This window comes from Antechinus flavipes, chromosome 3 (assembly GCF_016432865.1).
Source record: "Antechinus flavipes isolate AdamAnt ecotype Samford, QLD, Australia chromosome 3, AdamAnt_v2, whole genome shotgun sequence".
Classification (NCBI taxonomy): domain Eukaryota; kingdom Metazoa; phylum Chordata; class Mammalia; order Dasyuromorphia; family Dasyuridae; genus Antechinus; species Antechinus flavipes.
Genome location: NC_067400.1, coordinates 543,295,035 through 543,319,955, shown reverse-complemented (window position 1 = coordinate 543,319,955; position 24,921 = coordinate 543,295,035). Strand labels below are relative to the sequence as shown.

Here is a 24,921-nt window from a genome sequence, read left to right as displayed (position 1 = left end):
GGGCTCGGACTTGGCGGGGGGGGGGAGAGGGGAGGGCGAGCAAGGAGAAGCTGGGGAGAAGGGCAATTTTCCTTAGAATGGGGTAACGCTTTGTAGGTCTCTCTCACCTTTAGGAGTGGGGACCCTCCTATGCTGTGGAGGACTCCCCAGTTCTGTCTCCCTGGAAGGAGGAGTGGGAAGGGAAAGACAGGTTTTAAGAGAAACCCCGCTTCCGTCAGTTTGTCCTTATCCTCAGCTTTTCCTGGCGAATCATTTTTAAAGAGATTTTGGCGCTATCACAAATAATTCCACCAAGATGTTCAACCTTCCGGGAAGTGAAACACACCCACACACCTCAGGGGGGAGGGGACCAGGGAAGCGTGACTCACGACCGCACCACCCAACCCCTAACGAGCGCGCGCCCCGATGTATGAATTCATAACAATTAATGCACGAGGGCGCGCAGTGACTTGGTACTGCGCGGAAACGTTCCGCCCAGACCTACCCAACCTTTTACGTGTTTGGCTACAGGGCCTGAGATCACTCCGCGGCCCCGCCCCTTCTCGCATTGGCCTGCTTCTACTCATTCCTACGCGGCTGCGGAGCGAGGCCGACCTGTGGGAGACGATCGCTGGGAGAGCGACGGATCCTAGCGTTGCTTGCGCTGCTTCCTCCGAGCCCGTGGGGTCGCTGTGCCGCGGAACAAGAAGGGAGTCCTTGGCGGGGAGCGGGGAGGCGACATCGCCGGGGCCTGTGCCGGATTCCGAGCTAGAGTCTGAGCTTGAAGCTGCGCCTGCGCTTGCGCCTGCACCGCGGCCTCGGCGGCGGCCCCGGCGGCAGGGCAGCCCCGGCCCGGGTCTCCGACTGAGGCGGCCCCTGAGCAATGGCGGCCTCGGTCTTCTGCTGTCTGCGCTGCTGCGGCGACGCCGGTACCGGCCACATCCAGCTAAAAGAAATGCCGGCCGTGCAACTGGACACACAGCACATGGGTAAGGAAGGTCGGCTTGCGCTCTTATCCCCATATCCTTTTTGGGTCAAAAGGGGCCGGCCCTATACCCCTCCTCCGCCCCAGGTACTCGGCGTTCCAGACTGGGTCGCGCCTCCTCCTGCTGTCCAGAAAAGCCTCCTGCTTGCTAGGGTGTCTGTTGCCTGGTGGGGTCTGGTACGCGTCAGGTGAAGGGGGTCAGAGGTCGGGGACTAGCTGCCCGGAGGCTCAAACCGAAACCTATGGGTTTGTATTCAAAGGGTTAATAATCTTTGCTCTGATAGTCTGGGAGACTGGCCTCTTTATGGTATGAGCGGTGCTGGTGTGCCCTCCAAAGTCAGCCGAGTCAGTAAGCATCTATTAAGTACCTACTGTGTGCCGAACATTGGACTAAGCTGCTAGAGAAATAAAGTTACAAGGCCTATTCCTGCTCTTCAGGAGCTCCTGGTGTAATTGAGAGAGGGGGAGAGACAAGATACAAGCTCCGTACAAATAGGATATATACAGGATAAATGGGAGAGAATCCGAAGAGAGAAAGCGCTTGTAAATCATTCCTAGAAAGGAGACGACATACAAATAAGAGCGCAAATTAGTTTCTGGAATAGGCAGAATCACTCAAAAAGATGGTGTTCTTTCTTTTTAAGGATTTAATGAGGAAATTGAAAAGAAAAATGATGTATTCATAATAGAGGTCATTTTCTCCATTTAAAAGTTTTACTATTAGGCTTTTCTTCAGAGCTCTCCATTTATTTTCTATCTTGATCATTCTTTTAGCTTCCTCTTTATATATGTTGGGTTTTTTGTTTTGTTTTGTTTTGCTGAGGCAATTGGGGTTAAGTGACTTGCCTAAGAGTCACACCGATAGAAAGTGTTAAGTGTCGAGCCAGATTTGAACTCGAGTCCTCCTGACTTAAGGGCTGGTGCTCTATCCACTGTGCCACTTAGCTGCTTCTGTATATATTGTCTTAATGCAAGCTTTCTTTCCATACCTTTTGACTTAGTTTTCCCACTCTTAAAGTTGTTCTAATATTCTAGCCCCTAAACCCCACTTCATCTTTTGTTTAATCCACTTTTTGAAATGTCACACCATTGACTGAATCTTTGCCAATGGAAGCTAACTCATAGCTGCTATGGTGGTTATATCTCTTAAGACTCCATCCTTGTTCAGCTCTCTTAAGTAGTTTATCCACTATCAAGAATTCAAATATAATTATCTTTATATGGATTTAATCCAATATAGTTGTGTGTTCTGGATTTATTCCATCTTTTATATCTCATTAACAATAGTAAATACATGATGTGTCCAGTCACCTGAAATTAAATGACAAAATTACAAAATTTTACAGACAAAATTATTAATTTCCAACAAATTTTGTTTGCAGTCATTAGCAATTTTCTGCCTTTTTTCTCAGTTTTAATGATATTCTTCTCAGTCACTCCTGCTATCTCCTGTCACACAATAGATAATCTTAAATGTTTGATGATGTTTACCATTAGGACATCATGATAACACCATTCCCAGAGCTTATTCTTTGGACTATATAGGGGAGACCATGTTGTAGTATAGTCTTTTTGTTACTGCAGGGGATGAAGTTCCATAAAATGGAGTCCATGTTGGATCCACATTAGGCCATTTCTTTCCAGGTATTCTTGAAAGTACTGTATAGCATCCTATGTGGGGGTAAGAGGGGGAAAAGGAGGGCTAAAGTCAAGATAATCATCTAAAACAAAGAAACATTTAGTATAATGATATTATTGGAGAAATAATTTATCAATGATATTCATATTTTGGAAATTTTTATTGAAGACAATAGATGCTAATGAATTTCTGGTAAACAAAAGAGAGTACTACCTATATCATCACTATCTCATACATTTTTGTTGAGATATTATATGAACTGCCTTTGTTTATCCATTGGTATTCAGTAATATCAAGAGAACTAGGGGGAGGATTCCAGCCCTATGAGTCTCCTAAGATCTGTAGAGGATCCTTAGGAGGGATGGACAAAAATTCACAGAGTGAGAAGACATGCAGAAGTTTGGATCTGTATTATTGAAGGGGAAATTTCCCAAATAGGTTCATTGATGTGAGAGAGAGAGGAGATCTTACCAATCTAGTCATTTAACCATTGAACTGATATAAAACTAAGAATGTTGCTAACTAGACAAAAATTAGCAACTATTGTTTCTAATAAAAATGACACAATCTCAGTTTTTTTGACAAAAATTTTCTAATAGTATATTAATCACCCTGTCCCACCCAAAATTTTAGTGATAAGGAAACTGGGGCCTACCACAAGATACATGACATATCCATAGTAAAACAAGATAACAATTATAAAAGCAGCATTTGAACCCAGATCCTCTGTCTCCCAATCTATTATTTCCTCTGTACCATACTGTCTCTGTAATGACTCAGAGAGCTGATTCTATTTTTGTCATTAGCACTGTTCCCTACCTTGCCCTAGTATTTTTTCTGGAGGAGTCACATCAAGAACTGACATGTCTAAATCCTGCTAAGCTAGTGATAATGTAATGATATTACCAAATCCAAATTGTGACAACATCCCATAGACATTAAATGGCAACCATTTTCTTCTTACAACATCATATTTTTAAAAGCATACTATCTAGTTTTATCTATTCTTTTCTTATCTCCAGATACAAATGCTTTTTCTTAACCAAGATTTAACAAATTTACATAGTTTTACAATGAGTAAGTTTCATTACAAAATTTAATATATCCCAAATCAGCCTTCTGCAAAATATAATTTAAACTAAAGTAAACTAAAGTATGTATTTTAAAAGAGCAGAGTACATTTAATGGAATTGCTGGGATGTTCAGCTGCTCATTTGGAATATTCTGTAATTAACAGATGGCTTAATGAAAATTTGCTAAGTTCTATGATTATCTTTCTTTGAATGTTTAGTATTTTACAAGCACAAATGTCTAAAGCATATTTGTCTCTAAACTATCCAATATAACTATTGGCTTGAAGAATTAGTCTCCTTAACAACCCATGCTTTAATAATTTTTAAAAGCTACACAAATTAGTTAAAATTAAATTATTTAAGTGATTGGCTTACAGTTGGGTTTATATAGGTTACTGTTACTCCTGAAGATTTTATATATATTAAATATAATTTAGAGAGAGTCTCACTTATTTTATGTGATCAGAATTAAAATAATATTTTGGTTTTTAGTGACTTATGTATAAAATTCAAGGGGTATTCTTCTGTCTTATCAAAACAATTGTCTTTCTAATGGATATTGAAATGGAAAATGTTTTAAATGTTTTTGTATTTTTTTGTTTGTATTTTTTTTAGGAACAGATGTTGTCATTGTCAAAAATGGAAGAAGGATATGTGGGACAGGAGGTTGTTTAGCCAATGCACCTTTGCATCAGAACAAAAGCTACTTCGAATTCAAAATTCAGTCCACAGGTTGGTTTAAATTGTATTCAATGAAAAGCCCTAATTATTGAGCATAATTATCAATATAGGCAGTAGAGGATTTTTTTTTTTTTTTTTTGGCTGTAGGGTGAATATATAGATTCATTTTCTTTGATCAAGTGCATGGTAAAGGAAAGGGATATCATATTTACATAATGCTTTCTTTACAACCATATTTTCATTTTACTGATAAGTTAATGTTACAGTTTTGTCATTGAATAAAATGACTCATGGATCCAAGTGGAACTTAATTGCATTGTTAAAATCCCTAAAAATAGTCAGGTTTATGACAAAATTTGGAAATTTTTCACCTCATTCCTCAATCTAGGGTGTGTTATTTTAAATTTCAAGCTACTGTACTAATAACTTTCATTATGGTTACAGTTACTTATAACAGTATTGCACTTGGAGAAGGGCAGCATGATTAATATTTTTCTATCAATTTTTAAGTCTCATGACCTGCTGCACAATTCTGTTCCCATTTCTTGGAAATTTAGTAAATTTAGTAAAATTTAGTAAAAAAAAAAAAAAATGGCAAACACCGCAAAGTGCTAGAAAGTAAGATACTATCATTCTTTTTTGTTTGTTTCTTGTTGGGAGGCAGTTGGGGTTAAGTGAGTTAGCCTAGGGTCATACAGATAGGAAGTGTTAATTATCTGAGGCTGGATTTGAACTCAAGTCCTCCTGATTCCAATGCTGGTGCTCTATCCAATTGCCCTTAAAATTTGTTTTTAATTTTGAGTTCCAAACCCTCTTTCTCTTTCTTTCTCATCCTGCCTCATTGAAATGTTTGATATAGGGTATATATGTGCAGTAATGCAAAACATTTTTCCCTAATTAGTTATGCTGTGAAAGAAAAGACAAACAAAAATGACACAAAATATTTTTGCTTTAATCTGAATTCAAACTGCATAAGTACCTTCTCAGGAAGTAGATGTCATTTTTCATCATAAGTCCTTTGGAATTATCTTGAATCTTTGTGTTGCTGAAAATAGCTGTGTCTTTCATGGTTGATCTTTGTACAATATTGCTGTTACTGTGTAGACTGTTTTCCTGATTCTGCTCGCTTCACATTGCAGTAGTAACTATTGAGTCTTTCCAAGTTTTTCTGAAAGCATCCTGTTCATTAGTTCTAATATCAAAATAGTATTCCCTTACAATCATGTCAGAACTTGTTCAGCCATTTCCCAATTGATGGGCATCTCTTCAATTTCCAGTTCTTTGCCATCATGAAAAGAGCTGCTATAAATATTATATAAATATAAATAGGTCCTTTTCCTTTTAAAAATCAAGTTTTACTTAAAAAAAAAAAAAAAAAAAAAAAAAAAAAAAGGTTTTATAGGCCTTTGGGTTTAGTTCTAAATTGTTCTCCAGAATGATTGTATCAGTTTAAAATTCTACCCAGAGTGCATGTGTTGCAATAAAAATATGCAATTCTTAGTGTTTATAAAATAAATGTAAATCTAGATATCATTAAAACTTTTTTTTTGTCAGTAGGCTACTTCTGCTAAAATGATTTTTACTCTCTATCTCTTTTAATTAGATCTATTGCCTTTGCTTTGAGATCATGGTTGCCACCCCTGCATTTTTTTTTACTTTAGCTGAAGCAAAATAGAATCTGCTGTAATCCCCCTTATTTTAACTCTCTGTGTCTATTTGTGTGCTTTTTATTAGCAGTATATTATAGCATTCTGGTTTTTAATCTTCTCTGTTATCAATTTTCATTTTGAGTGTGTTCATCTCATCTATATTCACAGTTACATCTTGTTTTCCTCCATTTATGCATTTTTTTCTTTTACCTTTCTCTCCTCAAAAGTGTTTTGCTTCTGACTATCACTTCTCCCAATCTATTCTCTCTTTTATCAGCCTCCTTTCTTTTTTTTTCCCCCATCCCTTCTACTTTCTGTAGGGTAAGATAGATTTACAAATTTGAGAGGGGTGTGTGTGTGTGTATATTTCCTTTTCCAGATAATTTTAATAACAGTAAAGATCAAAAGTTGCCTCTCTTATCTTCCTCTTTCTACGTAAAAGTTCTTTCATGTCTCCATTATGTACAGTGATTTACCCTATTTTACCTCTCTTCTCTCTTTTCCGAGTGCATCCCTTTTTCTCACCCTTTATTTTATTTTTTAATTTTTTTTGCTGCATATTCTCCTATCCTAGTCAGTGTAATCCTTCTAACTGCCCTAATACAAAAAAGTTCTTTGGAGTTACAAGTATCATCTTCCTATGAAAGAATTATAAACATTTTAATCTTTTACTAGGTAGATAATTCTTGGTTGTAGTCCTTGTTCTTTTGTCTTCCAGAATATCATATACTAAGCTTTCTGATCTTTTAATGTAGGAGCAGCTAAATCTTGTGTTATCCTGACTATAGTTCCACAGTATTTGAATTATTTCTGTCAGACCACTTGCAGTACTTTTTTCCCCTGACCTTGGAAATTTGGAATTGGCTATAAAGTTCGTGTGAATTTTCCTTTTGAGATCTCTTCCAGAAGGTGATTGGTGTTTTTTTGTTTTTTTTTTTTTTTCCTTCTAATTCTATTTTACTCTCTGGTTCTAGGATATCAGTGTGGTTTTCCTTGATGGTTTTTTTAAAAGGTATCTGAGTACTTTTTTGATCATGACTTTCAGATAGTCTGATAATTCTTATATTTTCTCCTCAGTCTGTTTTTCAGGTCAGTTGTTTTTCCAAAAGAAGAGTTCACATTTTCTTCTATTTTTCATTTTGTTTTATTGTGTTTTTGGTGTCTTCTTGGAATCATTAGTTTCCAGTTACCCAATTCTAATATTGTTTTCTTCATTGAGCTTTAGTACTTCCTTTTCTGTTTGGCCAATTCTACTTCCCCCCTTCTTTCTCTCCCGCCCCCCCTCCCCCTTGGAGGCAGTTGAGGTTAAGTGACTTGCCCAGGGTCACACAGCCAGGAAGTGTTAAGTGCCTAAGGTCAAATTTGAACTCAGGTCCTGCACTTCCTGGTGCTCTATCCACTGCACCAACTAGGTACCCCTCCAATCCTGCTTTTTAAGGAATTCTTTTTTTTTAGTGAATTTTTGTACTCATTATTTGTCCCTTTCGAGCTTTTAAAGTATTGTTTTCTTCAATTTTTTTTTCTTCCAAGCTGCATCACTTTTATTTCTTTTCCTAGTTTTTCTTCTGTCTCTTTTATTTGATGTTTTAAATCTTTTTTGAGTTCTTTCAGAAATTCTTTTTTGGGTCCATGACCAATTCACATTTTTCTTTGAGGTTTTGTATGTAGTTGTTTTTGAAGCAGGTTGTGGTCCCTTCAGAAACTATATTTCCTTTTGATCTGTGATCCCTTTCAGATTCTCAGCCCCTCCTGGGGAAGGCATATCATCTCCAGACAAGTTATCTTTCCAGGATTCAGTTAGAAATCCTGGTCAAAAAACACTCCTTTGAAGTGTTGTTAATTCCAATAGGAGATCTGGGCTGTCTCAGCCCCCACCTGCTCTGACCAACTTGGGCTGTCCCAGCCCCCAACCCAGTCTGATCTGCTCAGGCTGTCCCAGCCCCCACTGAGATACCCAATATAACAGCTTCCCTCAACCAAGGTCTTTGCAGATGGCCCTGGTTAGCTTGAGATCTCTGTCACTCTCAGCTACCAGGATCCCTCTGCCCACTGAGAAAGCATTCTTAGTGCCAAAACTCCATTTTCCTATATAGCTACCACTATAGAAGTCAATCTCTTAGTAAATTGATTTTTATCTAACAATAAACTTTCATTTTGCAGCTAATAATTCGGGAATAAGTGAATTTCACTCTAAACCTGTGGCCGATTTAAAGGGTATTCTTAACAACTCTTATTGCCACCAACCTCTTGACCACCAGGAATTGAGACGACTCAAACCGCATCAAGACGACTTTTCCTGCTGACTTTTGAAATTGTCTTAATCTGGAAAATTGTTTTATGTAGTTCTTTTGTTGGTTCTGCCACACTATAATTTGTTTTGAGCTGTTATTTTAAAGTTGTTTAGGAAATCTGGGGGAGCTTAGGCTAGTCTCTCCCTTTACTCCATCAAGCTTCAAAATGCCTTTTATTGACTTGAAGCCAAGACATATTTTGAAGACATTCAATATGTATTCAGATATAATATAATTGATAAGATATTTTTAAGCTCTGTTACATTCAACATGTTAGGTGCAATTCCATGCCATATAAACTTTATCATTCATTTTCTTCCCAGTATATTAATACTTCATTTCAATTTTCTAAGCATTTGGTTTTAATTCACTGAGTGCTCTGGTCTGACACAAGTGTAACTACCCACAACATTGCAGGAGATGCTCTTTGTGGATTGCTATAGTTGTAAAAATATTGTCTCCAACCTTCTGGCCTGTCAGGCCTCTCCAAATTGAGATTGATATATAGATTGTAAACAGAGGATCCTTTGCTAGCCCTTGCCAATTTGGTACGTCTTGTTAAAGAGAGCTTGTGCTTAGTGTTCAAGAATTCAGCTATTTGAAATAGAAAAGCTTTTGGGTTAGATTTCAGTGATGAGGTAATATTGATGGCAAATATCATCTGTTACTGAATTCAGTAAAAGTTGAGATACAGGGGAGCTAAGGATCAGAAGGGCAGAGCTCAGTTTAAACAATTCCAGGTTGTTGGGAGGTTTTTTTTGGCTGGTTTAAGTATTTGGTTTTTTATATTTACTAGACCATTGGTTCTGAATTTGCTAGCTATAGAGTTTGGTGCAGCCTTCAGAATTATTTAAGAGTTTTCAAATCTGTATCTTTTGTTTTAACTTAAATTTTCAGTGATAGTTTGTTTTTTACATTTGCTTCATTTCCCAAGGCGTCTCTTCCCATATCTCAGAAAACTGTCCCTGGTTTAAAAAAAAGAAGAAAAGGGGGAAAAAAAAGTTGAGCAAAATTGTCTACATTGTATGCATTATTTGACACTTATAGTTCCCTGTCTTTACAAAAAAAGAAGAGTGATACATTCTTTAGAGTTAAGCTTCTTGGTCATTATAAATTCACAACATTTATTTTAAATATTTTGGTTAGTCTTTGCAGTTATATTCGTGGAATCATTGTATATGTTGTTTCCCTGCTGTCATTTCACTTAATGTAAATCTCTCCATGCTTCTCTGTTTTTCATAATTTCTTGCAGTTCAGTATTATTTTATCATAATTATATACTATAAAACTTTTTAACCATTTTTCATTCCTTGGTCATCCATTGTTTTCAGTTCTTCACTACTATAAAAAATTAAGCATCATCATTTTGCTCTTTATACAGCTTTAACATTATATGTAGTGTAGGTGCAGGTATTATCATGGAAGTCTACAAAATTATTTTAAACTGAAAGATTGAAACTATTGTCTTCAACTATAAAACAAGGATTCTTTTTTTTTTTTAAATATATAGCAAATAGATTTATTGATACTTGAGATTTAGTGAGATAATGCTTAATTTTTCAAAATGTTATTGTCTTCAAAATGAGCATACCTGAAAATTTGACCCATTTTCCTATCTTTACTCTTCAGTTCATTGAATTATTTCCAATATTATGTTCTTAGGGATCTGGGGCATTGGAGTTGCAACTCAAAAAGTTAATTTGAATCAGATTCCGCTTGGCCGAGATGTGCATAGCCTTGTGATGAGGAATGACGGAGCCCTCTACCATAACAATGAGGAAAAGAATAGGTTGCCAGCAAACAATCTTCCACAGGAGGGAGATGTAGTGGTGAGTTTCCTTATGAAATTTGTTTTCAGAATAACTATATTTGGATTACTTTTACAATAGTTCATATTTTTGTCTGAGAAGATTATATTTGAATGCCAGTGCTCTGTGATAGGGCTTAGCAACCTATGGCACTGTGCCAAAAATAGTAACTGTACTGTTTGCTGTTACCATGCTAATAGGCTCCTTGATGCCTCTCTGGTCCTGACCATGGGTCATTGGCACAGACTGCTCCCTCTTGGGAAGGATTAGTGGCAGATTCTGACATATTCAACAGCCTTCTCTCTCTGGCATTCTTGAAGGAAAGGAACAGAACCCTGCCATAAGATTTTACCAAAGTTGCTGACTTGTGTTAGGGTGTCACCATAAGTACTTCTGAGACTGAGAACTTGTTTAAGAAAAACATAAGATTTTGCTATATGTTTTTTACTTAATTTGCTTAGTTAGTATCTTTTAGAGAATCATACTAGTTTGCCAGAGAAATTGGTCTTATAGGATTAAAATTGCCTTTTTCAAATTTTCAGAATTGCATAAAGATTTGACTTGACTATGTTTGCAGCTGGTATGTTGCAACTATAAATTCAGACTATTTACCATTGTCACTGTTTTCTTTACAACTATTTCTTACTTGTTTGATAATTTGGAACTATTAAGAGCAGACTTCCTAGAATAGGGACACCTGTATTTAGGAAAGATTGAAGACCACCCTTGTATTTTGTGCTTTTGTAAAGTCATAAACATTAGCTTGATAGAAACATTTAGTAAACAGGGTATAGTAAATAAACAGGTATAGTAAATCTAAGAAAGTATCAAAACAAGAACAAAGTATGGAAACCTGTTTAGAGTAGATGCATTTTGCAGTTAATTAAAAGCTGTTTTTAAGCCTTGTAGTCTTGTTGAAATTCTTTTTTTATTGGAAAAAAAATTTTTTTTAAGAGATGGAAGGTTTTAACCATCTACTTTCCCCAGTTTCCCCATTTAAATGTTATATAGTAATTGGTTCTGTGTTTGGGTTTCATTTATTTAAATCATTGCCAGATGTCTGCAGCATGGAACATCCTTTCTCAATTGGTTATTTTTTAGGGAGACAATCTTGAAGTTAAATGGATACTGTCAACCTGTTTAGACTACAAAGATGAAGTTAAAACATAAGAAAGGATAATAAGTAACAAATGTTTTTCTTTGTTGACTCATTGAACCTCATCTTTAACGTGGGTCTTGCCCTCCTGTCTTTTCTCCCTTGCCATGAAAGTCAAATCCTGAAGTTGTGCTGACTGACATCACAGATTGCCAGGTTTAACCAGCCATTAGGGAGCCAGTCAACATGATCAAATCAGACCTTGAGTTTTTGTGCCAATTGGGTAAAGTAGAACCAATGAAGATGAAGTGTCTGAAGGGTCAAGAAATTAGAAGGGGAAAACATTTGTTACTTGTTATCCTTCCATGTTATGGTAACTTCATCTTCATAGTCTAAACGTTTGTAATAGTTTAGAACAAATTTTACCAAATTGCCAACAGTAGCATAAGAGAAGTAGAATGGATTGCAGGGCTAGAAAAACATTTTCATATGTGGAGAATGTTTTAGCTTATATACTTTGTTATGCATAAAGTGCAAGAAATCTGAGCATTCTGAATCTGGCCAAATGCATTTTACAAATTTATTTCTCTAGTATTTAGTCCTTAAGAACTTTACATTCAAGCATTCAAGGTAAAATTCCTTAGGCTCATTGTTTTCTGTCTTATGTAGTTTTTTTTTTTAATAATATTTTATTTTCTCAAATACATACAAAGACAGTTTTCAGCATTCACCTTTGCAAAACCTTACATTCCAAATTTTTCTCCCTCTCTTCCCCCATTTCCCCAAGACAGCAAGCAATCTGATAACTTATGTATAGTTTTTCAAGAGTTTAAGCTCTATTCAATTTCAATTTGGAAAATTTTTATTTATAATGTGTATTTATGTGAAAATTTCACCAAAGATTTCTGTGTAGTTGGTGATGAATCTGAACCATATGGAGTGGAGCTGGTTTTTGTCAGTGATTTCATAAATATAATGCTTATAGACAGAGAGAATATTTAGAGAAATAGAGGTTTTATTTTTACATGGGGGAAGTGAGAGGGAGTAAATAAAAGCTTGTTAATTGAAAAATAATAATTTTAAGAAAGAATTGGCTTAGGCCCATAAATATGTTTCTCACATCCTTATCCCTTTTTTTTCCCCCTTGGTGGTGTGATGTTTGTTCTCACATTATAAATTTGGGTTTGTGAGATTTGCCCACCAGACTCTTTGCTTACAGTTAGGCTGTGCTGCCACCATGTGGGCAGTGATGGTTTTGTTATAACTTCATTCTAAACAGCATTCTAAGCATTCTAAACTTGTTACAGATATAAAAAGAATAGTGTAATTTTCTACTCAATTATGCTTTTTATCTAAAAGTAGAATTCTCTACTGAAAAAAATTAAATGTCACTGGGTTTCTGTAGGTACTACTACTAAGTAACTTTACATTTAAATAAATTATATCATAGAGTAAAATATAATACAACTTCAGATAGTACTGAGATACAAGTAAGTACATTTTCCCCTAAGCAGTCACTACTTACTCTTAAGATTTGAATAATAATAATTCTTTCTACTGTACTTTGAGTTCCTGCACTTGAACTTAGATTTCAAAAGCAAATTCCAGGGCAGGGGCAGGGAGAGGGGGAGGGGAGAAGAGAAAATGAGGAAGGGAGAAGGGGTAATGCCAGGCTATGTTATATGGCCTGGATTAGGCTGAAGGAGTGTAGGACCATAGCATCAATTTCTGGTGCTATAAGATGCTGCTGTCCATAGGCTTGCCCTTAGGCATCCCAACAAGACAATTGTCAGTGTACAATTTGGAGAGAAAGGCCAGGAGGTCCCAAAGAGGAATGTTCATTTTCTTGGTTTGCCATGCAGATTTCCATTTCTGCCCTGAGTCCCATCTGGTATTTGTGTTCTGAAGAGAGTTCATCCTTTATCAGTTAGCTTTTTTCTCTGATGGAGATAAATGACTTGCTTTTAAAGGGCCCAGTGCCCTTTTCCAAATACAAGTAATTCATGCTAATAAAAATATAACTTATAAAGCTTTTAATAAAAGAAACATTTAAAGGAAGCATGAGAATTTTGAAAAAATCTAAGATGTTTTCTCACAAATATTCTTATAGCTACATTTATCAAGTAGTCATCAAAAACATCCTTTTTATGTGCATCATTTGAAATGAATTTACTTAGAAGAAAATACTTTTTAGTTATTCCCATGATTATATTTTTCTAGAGACAAGATTTAAGATAAAGTTTAATTTTTTCCTTTCATTTTCTAGGCTATTCCTGATTTTCTTTTTTTATAGTTTTAGAATGTTCCCAGTTTATTTGGACCCATGTAATTTTGTAATATATCTCACTTTTTTGAAACTAATACTAATTTCAAAAGATGTTTAAATCCCAGATCTGATACTCCTGACCTCTTGACTCTGGGAAGCTCTCTTGGCCTCAGTTTCCTTGTCCATAAAACTTAGGGCTAGATGATTTTAAGGTTGCTTCCCGTTATAAAACTGGGACCCTATGTTTATAATTTTAATTCATTTTTATGTGAGCTTTTAAACTTTACAGAGTATTTTCTTCATGATAACCTTATGAAGGAAACTATACAGTTATTATCAACCAAATTTTATAAATAAAGAAATTGTGTCAGTGATCTGCTTAGGCAGAAATTGTTTGTAGTTGAATTTTAGCTCCTATTTCCTCCTGGCTCTTAGTGTCCTTCACTTTCCACTACATCATGTTGTCTCTAAGCAAAAAAACAAACAAACAAAAAAAATTCTGTAAGCTAGTAGAAACATTTTTAAAACAATTTGAAAACTTTAAAAGGTGATAAGCTACAATGGTGACAGGCACAATGATTATTATCCACTGGGAGTTAGTTTTTATGCATGGAAAGCAATAATTTTCTGCTTGAACTAAAAAGATCCCTCTACTTGTTTATAATTTATATGTAATTTTTAAGAGTAGAAAGTGCTAAAAATTCATATTACATAGCTCCTTTGCTTCAATTTAAATTGTGAATAGTTGTTTTATGTTTTTAACCAATTGTAATGTAACCAAATTATTTTATTCAAGTAGTTAAATTTATTCTTCCCATACTTTTAAATCCTTAATGAAAGCATTAGTGATAGACTCTCTGGTCATGTGATTCTTATCTAGTTTTTTGTGTTTTGTTTCTTCCAACAAAGGATCTAGTGTGTTTTCTGGAAGATGCATTTTTCATGATGATAGAAATATACATCCTATTATTTTTAGCTTATTTATAAAGAATATACTTATTAAATTAATTGTGCATTAAAAGACTAATATTTTCTACTTTGTTTCCTAGGGTATTACATATGACCATGTAGAATTAAATGTTTATTTGAATGGAAAGAATATGCACTGTCCAGCATCAGGGATACGAGGGACAGTGTATCCTGTTGTATATGGTAAGCTAAGAATGTTAAATTTTCATTCAGCTTTTTGTTATTTTTCAGTCATTTTCATCATCTGAATGTCACATGCCTTTGTGACCCCATTTGGAGTTTTCTTGTCAAAAGATACTGGAGTGCTTTGCCATTCCTTCTTTAGCTTATTTTATAGATGAGGTCAAACTGAGGTAGAGAGCATTAAGTGATCTGGCTGGGATCACAGTTAGTAAATACCTGAGATCTAATTTGAACTCTCAGGTCTTCCTGACTCCAGGCCTGGTACTTGTTCTATCTATCTTTTTTGTTCAATAATAGTTGTATTTAATATTTATAAATTTCAGTTTAATATATAGAGTATTCTTCAGTAAAACATTTTGATAAGCATTTGAAGAATTAAGTTTTCTAAATTTGTTTTTTCCTGGATTAAAAATAAATAATCCCCTCTCAGTGCTTGCCAAGTATAATAATTGTGCTTCAATTTATTATAATTAGATCCTCATATTTAGTACCTCATTTTAAAATTTTTTCTAAAGTATAAAGCCATTTTTAAAAATTATTAGAAAGAATATAACAGCTATTTTAACAGGACCTAGCAAAAGAACATTTGCATAGTAACTTGGGGCAAGTTCAGAACGTAATTTTTTTTTGGAAGTTGGAGTAGGACTTTCACAACACATGGACAAAATAATAATAGCCAAATTGTCTCCCTGAGAGTAATTACAGGGAGTTCCAAAAGTATTAGTGTTTTAACATCACCAAGACTTTTGGGATATTCTATATAGAAATCTTTCTTGAAGAAATGAAGAAATTGAATGTTGGGTTACATTGGTTATTTTGTATTTGACAGTAAAGGGAGATTGGTTTTTGTGCCGAGGCTTGTTGGATTCTTGGTTCATTGCAGTAGACCATGAGCCAGCAGGTAGTAATGAATTTAGGAGATAGAATTCATTGTTTCTGCAAGTGTGATTATCCCTGTACTGCATGTGGCTTTCTTATTTATCTAAACTTCATGTATGCAGAACATTATAGCACTCCATTGACCTCAGAGTGTGCTCAGAGTAAAGGATTCTTTTATTTTCTCCTTTCCCTTTGCCTCCCCTCTTATTCACTCCTCACCCCTTCCTACTCCTTTTTTCTCCCTCTCTTGTTATCTACACTGGGGGAAGGAGAGAGAAGTAAGAAAAAAGCCACCTAAGGATACTATAAGGGTATTTTTGCTTTAGAATCATAACCCTTTTCCTGAAGCATGGTCCCCATCCCTAATAAAGAGTCATCCAGCTTCAGGGTACACATTATTGCTGAGGCATCCCATATTGATTTTAAACATTTAAATCTAAATTTCTTTTTTTGGGCAGGCTTTCAAGTATTCCCAAATTCCTATAATTGATCCTTTATCCATAAAAGGAATCCCCACTATAATTAAACAAGTTCAGTCTTTGTTTGAAGACATCCACTGAGAGGCAACTTGCCACTTCCCAAGGTAGACCTCAAGCCTAACTTTGCCTCTTTGAAATTTCCATGCATTTCCTAGAACTGCCCTCTGAGACCACCATACAGGTGAATTGTAATTTCTCTTCCACAAGATAACTTTAAATATTTGAGGACAGCTATTTTGGGTGTATCCCAGTCTTTTTTCCTCCAAGTGAAATATGCCCATTTCTTTCTAGTCTTCTATCTGCCTAACTCAGCAATTCTGGCTGCCACCTCTGGAAACATCAGGGAAAGAAGGAATTGAACAACTTTATCTTTTTTCCTTTTCTCTCTTGTTATCAGCACACCAAGATTCAGGCTTATCCTTTCTGTAGTATTCCTCTTATATCTCATTATAGCTTAAAAACTTTCCCTACCAGGTTCACTTCATTCCAAGCTTCAGCATTTTCCTGACACTATTTTTACAGAGCCATGTCATTCTTAGCCTTGATAGCTCTAGCTTCTATCTGATGTATACATCCTCTAAAAATATGACTTGCTTGATATTTCCTGTACATCTATATTTATGTCTTCAGACAGCTTCCATTTTTCCTCCTCGGAATTATTTTACATTGCATCTTCAAAGTTTCATTTTTGAGAATTTCCCATCCTTTCTATACTAATTGCTCTTGTAGAATTTTAGTCCATTTAGTCTTTTTTCTTCTTCGGAACCTATGCAATCCATTTTCCCAAAATGTTGAGTTAGGATGGAATGCTTACTCTCAAAGTTCCTATTATTCACAGACTAAAAATCACTTCCTCCTTCTAAAATTAATATCTTTTGTTTCCACCTTGCCTAAGTTCCCCTTGTATCATTTCCCTTTTTCCAGTCTAGAGAGCCATCCAGTTTCTCTATTTTAGTGAGAATTAGATCTAGAATTGGATTACCTTTTGTTGCTTCCTCTGCTTTAAGCATATCAATAAAAACACTTTTAGTAGAGATAACTCCAGCAGATGTCTGAATAGTTGAAACCCTCTCCTCCCACTCCCCCCCCACCCCATCACTGTCATATCAAGCCTCTTGTCAGGCATGTGATCTGTTTCCTTAACAGTTAATTTATTTCTCCTTTTTGTCCTTGTAGTCTGTAGAATACTGTGAAGACAAATTTGTTTCTGTTTCTCCATTGGGCTTCACCTAAATGATCTCCACCAAGTTTCTTCCTTTCTGGTTCCTGGGTTTAGTTTAATATCCTTCAGTATATACTTAATATACATTCCAAATATAAAATACCCCTGCCTTTTTAAATAAGGTGCATTTTCTTATAGGCCTATGTAATTCAATCATGGATTTCATTCCACTGAATTTCAGTGGAACTTGTAAAATAAAATTTGACTCCTTTTAGGATCTGCTTTCTCCTGTTGCATTTTTGTAGATTTTTAAGGCCAGTCCTTTTACTGGGATTCTTTATCTCTTACAATTTTCTAGGTATCCCAGTTACTCTTCTTCCTTCATCATATCTCTTCTCTTGGACCTTGCTTTCTCCTTCTATTTTCATTTTAAAGCCATTTTATTACATTAGCAAGGTACCAGATATATTCTTGTCAGTCTCCTCATTCTAGCTTGCAATTGTCCTTTCAAAAATGTGCTGTCCAGAGCTTATTGAAATCATTTGTTAATGAGTTTTCAGAAATTAACTTCCTAGGAGTCTCCATTCCTCTTGAAATGGCTTCTCTTCTACAGTTTAAATATGATAGTGTCCCATCTATCCTTTTTCTGTATTATTGATGGATGATACAGGTAAACTGTTTGGATATGAGCCTCAGGATTTTTTAAATACACCAACTAGGAAAGTTGCCTCTTTGCCTCTTCCTCATCCTTTCCATTCAGCACTTGGAATGGAGTCCTGTTCTAGAAAAAATAGTTATAAGTGGGTAATATTTTTTAAATGAACTATAATCATTAATAAAACATCAATTTAGATTATCATGAAATTGGAGGGACTGTACCTAATGAAACTTAAAATATAAAGAAATTCTAAAAGGTTTTAGAAACAGGAATTTCAGGTTAAATGAACATTAGATGATTAAATTAGTGGAAGAAAACTATAATGCTCTTCATTCTTTCTCCTCTTACATGTCCTTTGGTGCTATTAATTGAGAATACTCTGTCTTAGCAGTAAGTTATTTCTTACGGCATTGAAAGCCACTTCTTAGGGTTGCAAAGAGTCATGTTGACTATCATCTTGAATCCATAATTCTTTGCTTAGTTTTACTACCTGTGATGACAGAGGGTAGTTGATAGGAGATGTCGTATGAGAGCCAGGAAATTTGGGTTCTAGTCTATTGACCTTGAACAAGTCATTGGATTTCTTTGGGCCTTCATTTTCTGATCTCTGAAATGAAGAATTTCCATTTAATGATATTTAAAGTCCTTTCTAGTTTTGTTTTTCTCTAATTCTGTATTTGACTTGTCTATCATCGTTAGCTCAAATAAAATGGCTTCTTATCTCTTTAGATGGGGCTATCAGGGCTCTATAAACTCTGAAAACAGTACTGTTCTTTCCCCTTTCTGCATGTGGGCCTCTCCTATGAATCAATTTCAGTGAGTACATCAACTTCACATCATTCATCTTTTGCATTCTGTTTTTGTTATCTTAGAAGGTGGAAGCTGTTTTGAACCCATTGGCCTGATTTCAAATACTTTTTTATGGCTACTTATGAAAAATAAGGCATGACAGTGAAGATGAATAAAGCTAATATGAGTCTGGCTTAATTTTAAAGAGTGGAACAGTTTTTCAGCAAAGGTACCATCACATGTCTTCCATGTGCTGTTTGTAAAATACATGGCCTAGATTGAGTCCAGGGTTCACTTCCTGTTCTGCCACAACTAGCTATATAACCTTGGACAAGTCACCAAACTTTGTCCTCTTTGTAAAATAGGGATATCCCCCACCCACCCCCCAGCCTCATAGGACTTTTTTGAGGATCAACTGAAACAGTGAAAATGAAAGTTTATTTTAGCCACATAATAATTATTAATCACAATAATGATTAATGAAGGGTAATACTATTTAAGTGACAATGATAAGACATTTTCTTGGTTCTCAGGCTCAGAAACTCATAGTATTTTTCACTCACTAATAATCATGATTTTTTTTTTTTTTTTTTTTTTGGCTGAGGCAATTGGGGTTAAGTGACTTGCCCAGGGTAACATAGCTAGGAAGTGTTAAGTGTTTGAGGCCAGATTTGAACTCAGGTCCTCCTGAATTCAGGGTTGGTTCCTCCTGACTTCAGTGCTGGTGCTTTATCCACTGTACCACCTAGCTGCCCCAATCATGATTTTTATGTCCAGATAACCTGCATCCTGGCATTCATCTCTTTGGTGTTTCTTGCTCCCTCCTTACTTTTTTCTGGCATTGCCTGAACCTTAGTTTGGACTTTATCAGTGCTCCTCTGGACCATTGCTGTCATTTTCTAGCTGGTCTTTAGTGTATGGCATTTTACTTAACTTCATTAGACCTCAGCTTCTTTATCTGGAAGGTTTGACTCAGTGGCCTCTGAAATCCTTTTTCCAGATTCTAGAGCAATCAATATTTTTAAGCTCTTATTCAGTATTACAAAAGTAGGAAAATTCCTGTTTCATAATTCTTTCCTTCATTGTTAACACGTAGAACAAAGTTTTTTACTGTTTTTTTTTAAGATCATTGATATTTCAAGAAACTTTTACACATAGAAATGAAAATAAATCATAATGTGTAGAAGCTTAGATGAGCTTGAAGTTTTTTCTTTTGTCATTTTTCTGTTTTGTACATTTTCCCAACACCTTAAAAAGAAATTTGAATCAATCTTGCCTTTGTTCGCATATTTGCCTCTAATAGTGAAAGTGAAGGGAGAGATAGGTTTTTAGAAATTCATAGTTGAAATCCTGTTTTGTTGTTTAAATCCAAAATGACCATAATGACAACTAATGATTGAGAATTCATTCTCTGCAGTTTACCACTTGTAGCAAGCTGGGAAATTACAGAAAGGCAATTCAGTATACTTGTACTGGCTAAGAATCATAACTGTGAGAAAAAATAATCTCAGTGCACACTCCCAGGTGGAAAGGCACAGATGAGAGTCTGGAGAGAATGGAGTGAAGCATGTCTAGAGGACAGTTTGTTTATTTTTTTGTTTATTTGCAGCTGGGCAAATTGTTGACAACTTGGAGAAATCAGAAGTTTCCAGTTGTTAAGATGATATAAGCTCATAAAGAAGAATTTTAATTTGAGGTAATAGCTGGTGTAAGTTCCACAGATAAGGGTACTCAGAAAGTAATGTGTAAGTAATGTTTAGAGAAATCTTTAGTGACATTTAAAGGGATGATTTGGATATAGGCAAGTAGTCCAGATGTATAGTGGTAAGGAATAGGATTAGAACTGTGGAATTTAAGGCCAGCCCACAAAAGTCTATTATCAAGGAAAAGTCAATGATACAAATATGTTTAGGAATTGAGGTAATTCTGCCTCTTGTTTATAATATTTCACTAACTTGTGGCCCAGCCAAGAATACATGCAGCTTTTACATAGACAGTCAACTACAGATGACCCATGTACTGGCTTTTTTTTTTTTAATATATAAATTGTCTAGTTATATATCCATTGGGACTTAGTAGCTCCTGTTCCCTCGGATGGGGATTCCCCTGTTTTTGTATTGAGTTCCTTTTTCTCCAGTGCATTATTGCTGACTGATGTGTAACTGAAAAAAAGCCTGTATCAAAGAAAATAAGAAAAATGTTAGAATTAATAACTTTGAACTCTTCCTTCAATTGTTTTTCCAGCTTTTTTGTCTCTGGATTCTTGACTTCTCAGATAAATAAAGTCTCAAGTAGATTATGTGCTTATTTTTTTTTCTCTATTAATATTTTCCTCTGTTATCTTGGATAATTAAGAATTTATGTGGGATTAATTTAAATCAGCTATACCATTTTTTTTTTTTTGCTTTTGTGGCATATTGTTTATTAATTCCAAAAAGAGTAGTTTATATATTTCTATTCCTTTGAATTTGTTAGATTAGAGCCATTAAAAAAATTTTCAGAGATTTTTGTAGCAGTGCCTCTCAAATTATTAGTTTTAGTTATATGAATTTAATTGAAAAGGTAACTAGAAGTAAATATAGTGACTCATAAATGTTTGATAATATGGTCAGAGCAATGAATATTTGTACTTTACTCAGTAGCTAAGCTTATCATTGGTCTTTTTTTCACCAATAAAGATTATCAGTGAAATACATTTCTTGTGTTTTGGAGAAATGTAAAAGTAATCCAAGAGTTATTATAGGCTTGTATAATAGGAAAGTGATTTAATACTCAGAATTTTTAACCTGGTAAATCAGATGTAATATTGTTTAGAATTAATTTTATAAGAAATCACAATGAATACAGTTTTTCTTGTTCTGAATTCTGCCTCTTAGATTGACTATGTTGGAATAAAGATATATAATTATTTGAATCTCCTTTATCCCTGACAAAAGGCTTCATCATGGGGAGGATGACCCTATGTCATTAGCAGTTATGTGAGAAGAGCATAAGCCCTAAAGAGTTTTACCAATCTGGAAAAGCTCTAATTGTAAGGGTCCAGGACAGGCTAGATGGGGTGTGAACTGCTGTTCCAAAAGACTCTTCACCAATGGCTAGTCACTGCTACCAAGTGATGGATTTTTTTGACCACAGAAATCCATGAAGGCATTTATATTTACTGAGATGCAAAAGTTTTAAAGGTATAGTGCCAATGAAATTAGAGTTTTTGAGGTGAAATTTTGCGATATTTTTTTTCTTTTTTTCTTTTTTTTTTTTGGAATGGAGGAGGGTCTAGACTGATAATTTCATTGGTCTCAGGAGAACTTAATGAGAAAATGCATATAGATGGGTAAGCAAGCTCTAGGAAAAAATAAATTGAAATCATCTCACAAGGAGTGGTCTAAGTTTGGCAGGGATCATGAACAGCTTCCTGTAAGAAAGTAGGATTTTAGCCAGGACTTGAGGAAGTCAGGCAAGTCAGGAAAAGATGAGGGAAGATTTCCAGGCATGGAGAATAGCCAGAGAAGTGCTCCCCGTTAGGAGACAAAATATCTTGTGTGAAGAAAGCAAGGAAGTTAAGGTCATTGGATGGCTGAAGCGGGAGGAAGGGGCCTGCTTGCAGAGTTTTATATTTGATCTTAAAAGTAGGAAGCCATTCACTCTTTTATTCTGTCTGGGTTACTGCACTTTCTGCTCCTCACACAGTACTCCTTTCCTCCTCTGTGCTTTTGCAATTGCCTGCCCTCCATGTTTGCCCACCTCTCCCTTCTCATTTCTATTCCTTAGAATACCTGCTTTCTTTTCCTGGTCTCCTGTGTATTGGTGCCTTTCCCCTCTGTTGGTTCTATATATAATATATATGTGTCTTTTAAAGGATACTTTGTCTTTTTGTTAGAATATAAATTCCTTGAGGGCAGGGACAAATTCCCTGTATATTTCTGTGTTGTTCAATCATGACCAATCCTTCATGATCCTTATAACATGTTGTCCATGGGATTTTCTTGGCAAAAATCCTGGAATGTCCCCCATTTCCTTCTTCAGTGGATTAAGGCAAATAGGGATTAAATGATTTGCCCAGGATCATACAGATAATGAATATCTTAAGGCAGGATTTGAATTCAGGTTTTTCTGACTCCAGGCCTAGAGCTCCATTCATTCAGCCACCCAGTCAGTATATATCAGTCAGGTCTGTCTGACTCTAAGGCCATCTCTCTGGCAACTTCACCATGCTACTTTTCTTTATGTGGCATTCACTTAAATTGAAATGTGTCTTTCTGTTCAAAGAAAAAATATTTTAATTGCTTCATCCTAGCTACTTTCTATAATAGAACTTAGAATTTTACTTTTGAAATTAAATTTTCTCAGTTTCTCCAACTAGACTTGAATGTGTGACAGTGACAAGTAGACAATATATGAAGTCCTTTTTGTGTTCTAAAATCATTCCAACTCAGTAGACATGATACAGCTATTACTTGTGACTAATTTGCATAATAGTAGAAACTTTAAAAATACTTAGGAATTATTTCAGTTTTTAAATAGAAATACCCTCTAAATTTTGTAAACATTTATGGTTTGCAAGTGAATGTTTAGAAGTTCTTTTGAACATACATACACACACGTGTATGTGTGTATTTTACCTCAGTTTTTACCACTGGTATCTCATTCTGAGTAGATGAGATGTAAACCATGTACCTGCCTGAAATTTACTTTCTTCATTTTTATTATTGTATGTGGAATTGATAGAAGTGTAGGAAGATATCACAAGGAAAAGAGTAGGAAATGTAATGGAGTCTTAGAACTCCACAAGTGTGCAAATGACTGCAGTACATTCAATTCTAATTTATTTTGAAGGCAAGTTTTCTTATTAGCAAATCACATGCCTTTTTATGTGGTTGAATGTACTGCCAATTCTTCCTGCCCACCTTTTATGTCACTTTCTTGATTCACCTTTATTCAAATCTTGTCTATTCATTACCACAGATGTTAGAACATTAGTCTCATTCAGCTATAATTCATAAATTTTTATATGTATATATAAATTTTTAGTCATCATTGGCTACAACCCTAACACAGTTGAAATCTGCTTTTTGAAAGTAAGATTATATTTTGGGAAATGATGGTGATATAAAAAAATTTAAAGGTTTAAAATCTTTTAAGAAAGTAAGTTTATTTGGTATTATAGATTCAAAGATTAATATGTGCAAAAGTTTTGTGGTTCTCCTATGTATTCCTAAAGATTTATTCCTAAAAATATAATTGAGAAATCAAAACAGCTTTTGTATCTTTTGTTTTCTATTAAAGTTATCATTTTAGGAAATGATTATTTCATAGTCATTTATACTACATTATCCTTAAACTATAAAGATAATCTGTTCTAATTTAATATCTGTTTCTTTCTTTTAGTTGATGACAGTGCAATTTTGGATTGTCAATTCAGTGACTTTTATCATATTCCTCCAACTGGTTTTGAAAAAATATTATTTGAACAGCAAATCTTCTGAATATACTTGCATTGAAAACTTCTTCCCCTTCGCTATTCCCCCAAAACCATTAACTACCATCTTAATAAAGCTTCACTTGATCTATAGGAAGTACATTCTCTGTTTTTAATAAATGTTTGTGAAGTTATCTAAGGAACCAATAGATTAAACACAACAGCAGAATTGTGATTTAAAGGACGAAGTTGTGTTTCGTGATGTGAATATCTGCATTTTTGGACAATTTATATGTATAAATGGAAATTCACAGACAGTATTAAATGAAAATTTGTATGCTTATGATGTTTAGGAAGGAAGTTTATTTCTCATGTGAGACACTTGATTTATGTCATAGGGATAAAGTCAATTGTGATTTTATTCATTCTGAAATTTGTACCGTTTATCTGCAGTCCTATTACCTTCTTTTATGGTATATTCTTTTTGTGTACAGAATGAAGAGTGACAAATATTTAAAATTAACTGCTAGGTTTTTTCCAGCATGTCTTCAGTGTAAAAGTTGGCTCTTTTTCATAAATGTTAAATTTATGTTTAATTTGTATGTTTCACTGCTTTGTATTTGCTTTATGTAAGGAATAATAGAATTATATATTTTTAATGATTGTCAAACATTATGTTGAATGTGAAAAAGCAGAACTGAACACAAGAAATATTTATGAAGACCACCATGCTGTGTTATTCTACTCTCAGAGTAATTATGGATTGATCAGTGATGTAGTATACACTGGCAAAACACAATGGAAAATTATGATGAAGCTTTACACTTGAACTGTAAATCATATCCTTTTCTGGAATATTTTATTTAAATGTCTTGTTTTTCTGCAATGAATAATAAAATGAATAATGGTTAAGATGAAA

At 34.9% G+C, this 24,921-nt stretch overlaps 1 protein-coding gene across 2 annotated transcripts; it reads left to right on the top strand.

The window, feature by feature from the left end:
• The first annotated feature begins 390 nt into the window (after positions 1–390).
• SPRYD7 (SPRY domain containing 7) lies at positions 391–24,921 on the top strand. Of its 2 annotated transcripts, XM_051987364.1 has the most exons (5): positions 776–968; positions 4,292–4,408; positions 9,960–10,126; positions 14,517–14,619; positions 23,972–24,921. In XM_051987364.1, the coding sequence occupies exons 1-5, from the start codon at positions 863–865 to the stop codon at positions 24,067–24,069; spliced, it is 591 nt and encodes a 196-aa protein (XP_051843324.1). In that variant the 5' UTR covers positions 776–862; the 3' UTR covers positions 24,070–24,921. The 2 variants fall into 2 exon arrangements, with proteins under 2 accessions (XP_051843323.1, XP_051843324.1); XM_051987363.1 differs by lacking the exons at positions 14,517–14,619; positions 23,972–24,921 and having other exon boundaries at positions 391–968; positions 9,960–10,090.